Source organism: Dromaius novaehollandiae, chromosome 17 (assembly GCF_036370855.1).
Source record: "Dromaius novaehollandiae isolate bDroNov1 chromosome 17, bDroNov1.hap1, whole genome shotgun sequence".
In the NCBI taxonomy this organism is placed as follows: domain Eukaryota; kingdom Metazoa; phylum Chordata; class Aves; order Casuariiformes; family Dromaiidae; genus Dromaius; species Dromaius novaehollandiae.
The window spans coordinates 1,956,853-1,966,699 of NC_088114.1; the positions used below are offsets into that span (position 1 = coordinate 1,956,853).

Below are 9,847 nucleotides of genomic sequence, written 5' to 3' on the forward strand. Positions count from 1 at the left end.
AATATCAGACACCTTTGCTTGAACATGGAAAGGCTTTGCCAAGGCGGTGGCTCTTCGAGGGCTCGCGGCACTTCCACCCGGGATGGCTGCTGCCGGCACGTCCGTGGGCCATGTGCCAAGCAAGGCCACGCCAGGCCGTTTGAGGGAGACGAACGGTGATTTCCGAGCCCAGCGCACACCAGGGCCCCGGGCAGCCTCCGGGTGGGCAGCAGGGCCCTCTCCCGTGCCCAGCCGCGGGGAGCTGCTCGCCCCGGAGTCACGGCCATCCCTTCTGCTGCTCACTGCCTTGGGACATCTGCTTCCAGAAAGCTTTTAGCCTGTGATAAAGAAGCAGTGACTAACACGAAGATTTTATATTATTCTAGGTCTCCAAGGCCATGAAAGACAAAAATCACATCTGCAGGAGGATGTGCACACGCACACATGCACACCCACATACACACACACGTGCACACACGCACATACACACACACACACACACATACACACACACGTGCACACACGCACGCTGCTCTCTGCACCTTAGTTCCTTACAAGCTCAGTTTGCTATCCCTTTTCTCTGGCTTCTCTCTCCCCAGGAAGACCAGTGCTACACAGAGCGCTGGGAGCTATTACGATATTATTTCCCTCCTTTGGGGAGAAATTCACTGAAACGAACACAAGGAAAAGGTCTCTATAAACCTTGCTGGGTCCTTTTCCTGGAAAATGCTGTTTCTCAGCGGATTAAAGACGAGTGGGATGCAATTGGCCCTAGTTTTCTGAAGGCTGGAGAGCTTAAACAAGAGCACGTTGATCTATACTTAATGTGATTAAGTTACATCTCTCAGTATCATGCTAATTAAATTAAACTCCCCGCTGCTGCCTCTGCGGCTTAAACAGAATTGCCCAAAGTTGTTTTAAGAGCGCAATTCACTTCTCTGCATTTCATTGCAGGGATGAGCAGGTAGGATGAAAGCAAGCTGCTAATAAATACTCACGTGGGTTAGAAACCTCTTCCAGCTCGGTGGAAGGCCGGGGGGTCTGGCGGGGCGGAGCGGGTGGTTCGCCTGGCAGGACTGGGGCAGTGCCGGCGGCTGGAAACCGATGCGGAGCTCTGCCTCTGTTCAGGGGGTTTTGGAGGGACACTCGTGGGCTGCACGTCTCCGGGCCGCGGAACAACCACGCTCGCTCGGTGACAGAGGCGTTGTGAGCATCGCCAGAGGTGCCCGGCCATCGCCGGCTCCGCGCGCCGCTCCGCAAGGTGCACACGCAGCGCCCGCCTCGAGCTCACGTCGTGCGTCATTCAGATCAGCGCAGAAAACGAGACTCTTCCCAAGAGCAGGCAGCTTAGTCTCAGAAAAATGGCAATTTTTAACCAGCCGCTTGGCCGTGAGCAAGTCTGAGGCCGGTTATGAGCCTCCCGCGCGGAGCCGGGGAGCCCCGCACACGCGGGCCTCTGCACTTCGGCACACCGAGGCCCTGCGTTAAAACACCTGGCGGGAAGAAGGGCCAGCTGTAGGAGAAGAGCGATTGTTTTTTACAGCTGCTATGGCACCAGCCGTCTTTGTGCCGTCATTTATGCCCTTAAGGTAGTCTTCAGGCAGGTGGGATCACACATTGCCCCCCCCAACGCCCTCCTCCGACGGATCCAGCCGGCAAAGGGGATTTCTCACCTGCAGCGCTAAGCAAGGGACGACACAAGAGCCTCGGCCGCTGCAGCCCCCCTCCAGCCCCCCGCAGCACCCTGGCCGTTAAGTACAGTCTTCGCTTTAATTTCCGATGGCTGAGCCCACGGCTGTATTAAAAGGACCGCGACTGAAATCCATGGCTTTGCAAAAGCCCGGGAGTGACACAAATCCTGCATAAACCCGCAGGAGATTAACCCGTCCCTCGCCTGCGCGCCGGGCCGTGGTGCGGCAGCGGGGCGGCTGGCAGGACCTGGCGGAGCCGCGGGATCCGGAGCAGCCCCGAGCCCCCCGGACCCCCGGGCGCCAGCGCGGACGGGCCCGACGCTTCCAGCCGAGCGGCTCAGCCTGGAGAACAAGCTGTCACCCACCGCTCCTCGTACACCCACAAGCAGAAAACTGTTGCATTTTCAAGCATTAAAAAGGAATTTCATATTCCATAAGTAAAGAGGGAAGAAAACCCTGCGGAAACCCACAGCTGGTGAGGATCTCTGAGCACCGGCGGGGCAGATGTTGACGGTGAGCGGCTGGACAGCTTGGGCCAGCCATGCCTGCCCCAGTGTCCCCAACAAATGGCACGGCCTCGCACCTTGGGCTGGGCCAGAGCTGCGGCAAGCCACCGTAGCTCATCCAACCTCAGCTCGTACCTTTGCCTGCACCTCGTGTAGCGTCCTGGATGCCCAGCCAGCCTCCCCCCAGCACCGCTCCCGGCAGGCAGCCGGGGCTCTCAGGGTCAGATGTGCAAAAACAATGAGACGTGCTTTTAACCGGATGCTTCTAACAGGTCTTCATGCATGTGCACAAAGTATTGAAGTGTCCGGAGGAGGGTTCCCGTGGCTGCTGCCTGGGCAAGCACGCGGCGGTCGCAGCGCAGGTGTCCCCGAGCACCCGGCACGGGCGCCACGTCGTCACAGCAACCCGCTGACCCTGCCCCTGAGAACCGCATTTCCCATTTTGATCTCTTTCGTAGTTTCTTTTAATCACAGGTGAGGGGTGCCTGGAAAAGCTGGCGCTGCTGTGGCTGGAGGGGGCTGGGAGCGGCGCGGGGGCGAGGGCGAGGGCGAGGGCTCGGTCAGCCCAGGTCCTCGTCGTGGCCGCCGTGACACCAGCAGCCCCCCGCGTGCCCGGGCCCCCATGGCCAGCAACCTGCCAGGGCTGAGCGTGGAGCAGAGCCCGGGCTCATCCCCGCAGCCTCGCCGTGCCAGCGGCAGCGCCCAGGGCGACGGCGTTCGCCGTGTGCCACCGCCTCCCCGGCGGTGCTCGAGCCGCAGGAGCCGTCTCGCTTTCGGATGGTGACGGTTCTCCGCGGCAGCTCCCGTCGCCACGCTGCGTAAAGACCCGGTGCCGGCGCCGGGACAGACGGGAAGAGCGAGTCGTGCGGCCCTTGGCGGGTCTGGTACCGCCGTCCGCACAGCCGAACGGCCAAACGCGCCAAGGACAAAGAAGTCATGATGGATAGGGAGGAAAGAGAGCAAAGCGCACCAGCACCTCTGGCTTGGCACCACGTCTGCGTGCGAGGGCGATCGCGCTCTCCCGAGCCCCGGCACGGGGTGGGAAACGCATCCCCCGGGCAGCAGCACAACCTGCGCGCCGAGGCCGGTCCCGGCGGCTCCAGCTGTGCGGGGAATCGCTCCCTCCACCCCCCCGCCATCAAAGGACGGGCTTCTGCGCCCACGGGGGGGGGAGCCACGGACCCTCCCTCCTCGGGTCTGCAGCAGCGCCAGACAGCCTGCCCGTCCCCGACCCGCAGCACCGGCGCGCGCGGGATGGCCGAGCAGCCCTGCCCAGTGCCCCGGCCGGGCCCCGCGGGCAACGCCGGCCCCGCGCCCCCGGGCCCCCCGGCCCGCCCCAGGGACCAGTGGAGCAAAAAGATGGATTTCCTCCTGTCCGTGGTTGGATTTGCCGTCGATCTGGGCAACGTTTGGCGGTTCCCTTACATCTGCTATCAAAACGGAGGGGGTAAGGACGCAGCTGGGATTATTTAAGTCTTCTTCTCGAGAAAAGAAATCTGCTTTTCACCTTTCAGACCTGGCAAACTGTTGTTTCTCTCCTTTGCGTGTCTCCGTGGCTGCCCCTCTCTGGCGAGGGCAGTTTCGGAGAGCGACCCAGCTTCTGCTGACCTTTGTCTTTTCTGTTTTGTGCCTCTTTTCCCCGAAACCCTCTTCCACCCGCTCCTTCCCTGGTGTGCTGAGAGCTGGCAGCTGGCAGCTACGGGGTGGCTAGCCTGCGTCGTACGGTTAATAGTCGTAAGATTAAACAGAGAAAACGAACACGGTTCAAACTGACTATAACGGTTAAGGTGTGGATGCGGGGTGGGGGGTTCGTGCGCGTTATGAAGCTGGCCCCCGGCGGGGCCGGCGGCAGACAGCTAGGGCACATTAGCCCCACTGAGGAAAAACCTGGAGCAAATGATAGCTAAATACACTGCAAGCAGAAACAACTTCACGTAGAATGACTGGAAAGGAATGAAAATTTTGCGCTGTTTGCAGAAACGCAGCGGATTTAATTGCCAAAGTCGTAGGCATTCGGGTAGCGTCCTCTTAGTGAGGGCGAGAATCAGAAGACGATCATTAGTGCCACACCTGCGGCTAAAACGGGGATGCCGGGCGCCCCGGCCGGAGCGCACCGCGGGGTCTGCGGTTTACGCCCGGGGGCCTGGGAGTGAGCGTTAGCCGCTCTTCACGCGCGGTTTGGGCAGAGGTTTTCCTTAACCGTGCCGTGCAAGCCAGCACGCAGAAAGCATCCCTTCCAAACAGCGTCGCTCGGCGAGGCCAGGAACGGTCCGAGAAGAAGGGGAAAAGGAGCGCAGCTCCGGGTGGTCCGGGGCGCTGGGTTCAGCCGGACACGGGCTGCTGAGCAGGGACCCGGCGCAGCCCCGCACGCCTCCCCAGCGCCCTTCCCGCGGCATCCCCCGCACCGGTCCCGCACCGCCCAGCCCAGACGTGGCCCTGCCACGCGGGAGCAGTGGTTTCCCTCTCGCGGGGGCTCTGGCAGCTCCCCTCCATCCTCCGAAGGAAAACCCTGCGTGCTGGGCGAGCTCAGCACCGGCCCGGTCCCCGAGGACAGGGCTTGGAGGAGCCGCGGGGGCTGAATTAACTGATCCCAGCAGAGCTGCTCCGACGAGCGCGGAGAGCGGTTCCCGGCTGAAAAAGCCCCGTGGGCTCCAGCGCAGCCCTGGTGCCGATGACACCGCTATGAATAATGCAGCATCCCTTATTTATAGCTCGGGGTGACAACGCGTGTGCAGGGGGCTTTTCTCCGAGCTCTCCCAGACCCGAGAGGCGCTTCGTGTCCCAGCCCGGCCCCTCGCCGCTCGCGCTGCCGCTCGCGCTGGCCGGGCCGCGTTATCCCGGCTCAAGATCCGCGGCCGCCGGAGCGGGGCTGCTCGGACCGGCGGCGGCTGAGCACGATGCTCTCCGCCGCGCCGCTCACCGCTGCGCCGCCCCCGCCCCGCAGGAGCCTTCCTCATCCCCTACGCGCTGATGGCCGTTTTCGGCGGGGTGCCGCTCTTCTACATGGAGCTGGCGCTGGGGCAGTTCCACGGGACCGGCGCCATCCCCATCTGGAAACGCATCTGTCCCATCTTCAAAGGTAAGAGCGGGCCGGCGGCGCGGGGGGGACGCGGTCCCCGGGGGTGGCCCTGGGCTGCGGGAGCCTGCCGGCCTCTTTCCCCAGGCATCGGCTTCGCCATCTGCATCATCGGCCTGTACGTCTCCTTCTACTACAACACCATCATCGCCTGGGCGCTCTTCTACCTGGGCTCGTCCTTCTCGGGCACCCTGCCCTGGGCGAGCTGCGACAACGCCTGGAACACGCCCCGCTGCACCAACTACCTCGGGGGCAGCAACGTCACCTGGACCAACTCCTCCCGCTCCCCCGCCGAGGAGTTTTACACGTGAGCGCACGCGGCGGGCGACGCCACTGAGCCGGGGCAGGTCCCCGGGGACGCGCCTGGCACCAGCGGTGCCGCGGGCGGGTGCACCGACGCACCACGGCCTCCCTTCGGGGATGCTCCTGGGCAGCTTCGGGTCCCCTCCGCGGTGCTGCGGGAGAGCGTGCCGCGATGCCGGGGCCGCGTCCGCGGTGAGCTGGGGCTGAGCCCCGGCACGCGCCGTGGGGCAGAGCCGGCGGCCCTGCGCTGAGCCCCCTCCCCGGCGCGGGGCTCTCGGGCCGCAGGAGGAAGGTCCTGGAGATCCACAAGTCCGGCGGCCTGTACGACGTGGGGGGGATCCGCTGGCAGCTGCTCCTCTGCCTCTTCCTCATCTTCACCATCGTCTACTTCAGCCTGTGGAAAGGCGTGAAAACCTCGGGGAAGGTGAGGGGCTCCGGCGTGGCGCAGGGAGGGACAACGCGGCACGGAGCCGGGCACCGGCAGCCCCTCTCCATCGGCCAAGCACGGCGTGCGCCTGGCTGCCTCGGCTGCTCAGATAGGGCTGTCGCCCCCCCGCCAGCGCCCGCGGCACGGGGGCCCGGCGGCACAGCTCTGCCGGCACCGCTGCTGACGCCCGCCCCCGCCGCAGGTGGTGTGGGTGACGGCCACGCTGCCCTACGCCGTCCTCCTCGTCCTCCTGGTCCGCGGGGCCACCCTGCCCGGCGCCTGGCGAGGGGTCGTCTTCTACCTGCGCCCGGACTGGGGCAAGCTGCTGAGCCCCGCGGTGAGTGCGCGGCCGCGGCGGGCACCCCCGGGCCACCCCCACCCCCCCGGGGCCGCGGCCACAAATGAGACCCCCCCGCAGCAGCCCTTGGAAGCGCAAATCCATAACCGCATCACCCATCTCATTTGCCGCCGGGTTTTATTCATGCTGCAGCTTCACAATAGGCTTCCCGCGGTAATTAGCACCGGGGATTCTCGTTAAGGGGGATGAGGGGCACTGCGGGCCCAGCCTGCCCGCCGGGCTGCACGGGGCTCGGGGGGACGAGGTGCCGGTGCCCGGTGCCGCCCGGGCCCAGCCCGTCTCCTGCCTCCCTGCCAGGTCTGGGTCGCCGCCGCCGCACAGATTTTCTTCTCCCTGGGCCCCGGGTTCGGCGTCCTGCTCGCGCTGGCCAGTTACAACCACTTCCACAACAACTGCTACCGGTGAGCCGCGCGGGCGGGACGCGGCGGGACGCGGCCGCGGGGTCCCCGGGCGCCAGCCGAGCTCGGGGAGGGTCTCTGCGGGCGACATGTCCCCCCGTCTGCTTTCCAGGGACGCGCTGGTCACCAGCGCGGTGAACTGCCTCACCAGCTTCCTCTCGGGCTTCGTCATCTTCACCGTGCTGGGCTACATGGCCGAGATGAGGGACGTGGAGGTGGAGGACGTGGCGAAGGACAAAGGTTCGCCTCCCCCAGGCGACGCCATCCCGTCTGCTGGGGCCGGCACGGCCGCTCCGGCTGCGGCATCTCTTCTTCCCACGGCACCGCGGGGAGCAGAGCGCGTTCCTGCCACCGCCGTCACCCGCGGTCACATCACAGCGGCCAGCGGCAAAACGAACCCGTGTTCCCCCCCCCCAGGGCCGAGCCTCCTTTTCATCACCTACCCAGAAGCAATTGCCAATATGGTGGGATCCACCTTCTTCGCCATCGTCTTCTTCCTCATGGTGATAACGCTGGGGCTGGACAGCACGGTAGGCGCCTCGGCGAGCCGCGGCGGGCGCGGGGCTGCGGCACTGCCGGGAACGGCGGCACCCGACGCCCCACGAAGAGCCGCCCGAGGCCGCAGCGCCCTGGGTGGAGGCCGGGGGGCCCGGTGCCGGGATGGAGGGGGCCGCGGGGCCGTAGCGGAGCTCCCCGAGAGCGGCACCGGCCCGGCATCTTCTTCCTCTGCAGTTCGGGGGCTTGGAAGCGGTGATCACGGCCGTGATGGACGAGTACCCGCAGGCGCTGGCGCGGCGCAGGGAGCTCTTCGTGCTCGGCCTCATCGCGCTGTGCTTCCTGGGCTCCCTGAGCACCCTCACCTACGTGAGTACGGCCCCGGCAGCCCCTCCCCAGCCGCCCGTGCATTTCTCCAACAACCCTGGGGGCAGGTTTTGCCAGAGACCTGCGAAACGCCCCAGGGGGTCTGTCGGCAGCTCTCCGCTAGCTCACCCCGCGCCCGGGAAGCCCCCGGAGATCGCGGCGGCACGGCCGCTCCTCCGCAGAGGAGCCCTCTCCGTCCCCGCGCCGAGCCTCCGGGGCACCCGAGCCTTGGCCAAAAAGCCGCGCGCGGAGGGCGAGAGGGCTCAGCGCGCGCCGGGGCGAGCTGCCACCCCGCCGTGTCCTTCCAGGGCGGCGCGTACGTGGTGAAGCTCCTGGAGGAGTTCGGCGCCGGCTGCTCCATCCTGGCCGTGGTGCTGCTGGAAGCGATAGCCGTGTCCTGGTTTTACGGTGAGAACCCGTCGTTAAGCACACGCTATCCACCCGAAAAGCCTCTGCAGGCAGGGACGCGGGGGCGCGGGGGCACGGCAGCGCACGCGGCCCTCCGGCACGGCGGGCGAGGGACTCAGGCACGGCGTTTCCCAGCGCCCAAACCCCCCTAAGCCCGGCACGCGTGGGGCTCGGCCGCGCCGCGTCCCGACGGCTCTTCCTCCGCAGGCATCCAGCGGTTCTCCAACGACGTGAAAGCCATGCTGGGCTTTGCCCCGGGGATGTTCTGGAAGGTCTGCTGGGCCGCCATCAGCCCTGCCTTCTTAGCAGTGAGTAGCGATGTCCCAAGGGACAAATCGAGTCACCAATTTCCCTCTAAACGCCAAGCAAGGGGGTTGCTGCATGGGGAACCTGCATCCCCGCTGTTTCCTCCAACACAGAATCAATGGGAAGCTCCTAAATTAATTAGGAAACATGCCAGGCTGCCCACAGCCCTGGACGGGGCATTTCTCAAAGACAGGGGGATAAAAGTGCATTTTCCAGCCTCTTCGGCTGCTCCGGGCAGCCGGGCGCACTGACCGCGCGCGGGATGCGGCCCGTTTCACCCCCTCGTGCAAGGGAGCTGCTGGCACCGAGGACGGCGGCGGTCCCCGCTCGCCCGGCACAGCCAGCCGCCAGCCCGGCCCCGAACGCCCGGCCGGACCCGCCGCCCTGAGCCCGCCCGCGCTTCGAAGGCTGCCGTCGGCGAGAGGCAGAGGGGTCTCATCTCGCCGGATTTGCAGGAGGAGAGGCCTCGTGGCGGTTAATCGTGGCTCTAAGCGCTTTGCCTAGGTTATTAGGAGAGAAGAATTATAACCAAAGTAGACAGCAAAGGTTTCATGTCACCGCGGAGACGTGCAGCCCTCGCAGGCCAGCGCCTTTGCGGTTTGTCAGCTGAAGAATTGCGAGAGTGAACTGGCACAAGCAGCCTGGAAAATGTCACTGCAAAAGCCATGTTCGACCTTAGCAGTGAGCAGCGATGGCAGAGGGATGTGGACGTTGTTAAGCCATGGGATGAGCCCAGGGCTGGGGAGATGCTGCAGCCGGTCTGCGCTCCCTGGAGAGCGAGCGGGCCGGTTCTGCCGGGGATGCGCAAGCCGCCCCGACGGGCTCTGGCTCTGCCTGCACCTTGCGCGGGGGTTTTGCTGGCTGTATACCTGTGCACGAGTGACGGCGCGGGATGTTCTGCTGCCGCCCTCCCCTAACGCGGCCCTCTCCGTTCACCAACAGTTCATCATCGCCAGCTCTCTGCTGGACCAGCCGCCTCTCGCGCTCTTCGGCTACGAGTACCCGGCGTGGAGCATCTCCGTGGGCTCCCTCGTGGGAGCCTCCTCCTTCGTCTGCATCCCCTTCTACATGGTGTACAAGCTGCTGTGGACGCCCGGGTCTCTCAAGCAGGTGAGGGGCCGGGGCCGCCCTGCGCCCGCGCGGCTGCGGGAGCGGGATCAGCTCGTAGGCAGGAGATGCACAAATCTGTCCCCAAACGTCACTCCTCGTCCGTGCCCCTTCGTGGGGTGCCTTCTCCCCAAGCGGACGGGTGGGGACAGGCGCACGGTGCCCAAGCGGTGCCAATGGCTTGCATGGCCCCAGCCCCGCTGCAGGGGACTCGGCTGCGCCAGCCCAGCGCCTCCCGGGATGCAGCCGGGGAAGAGCAGGACGGGGGGCACCAGCATCTCCCGCACCCGCCACCCGTGCGGACGGTAACCCACTGCCTTTCTTCTCGGTCTCTCCCGTCCTCCAGCGTCTGGCCGTCTGCATTCGGCCCGAGAAAACCGCGCGGGACCCGCAGGCAGAGGCGCTGCGGCTGGCGCCGCTCCTCTAG

General features: G+C 65.6%; 1 protein-coding gene across 1 annotated transcript; it reads left to right on the forward strand.

Annotated features, from left to right (window-relative positions):
• Window positions 1-3,430: 3,430 nt before the first annotated feature.
• Window positions 3,431-9,847, forward strand: LOC112991868 (sodium-dependent serotonin transporter-like). Its single transcript, XM_026114667.2, has 13 exons — window positions 3,431-3,623; window positions 5,121-5,255; window positions 5,340-5,559; window positions 5,841-5,979; window positions 6,185-6,319; window positions 6,638-6,741; window positions 6,851-6,978; window positions 7,156-7,268; window positions 7,471-7,602; window positions 7,908-8,007; window positions 8,215-8,315; window positions 9,256-9,423; window positions 9,767-9,847. The coding sequence occupies exons 1-13, from the start codon at window positions 3,431-3,433 to the stop codon at window positions 9,845-9,847; spliced, it is 1,749 nt and encodes a 582-aa protein (XP_025970452.2).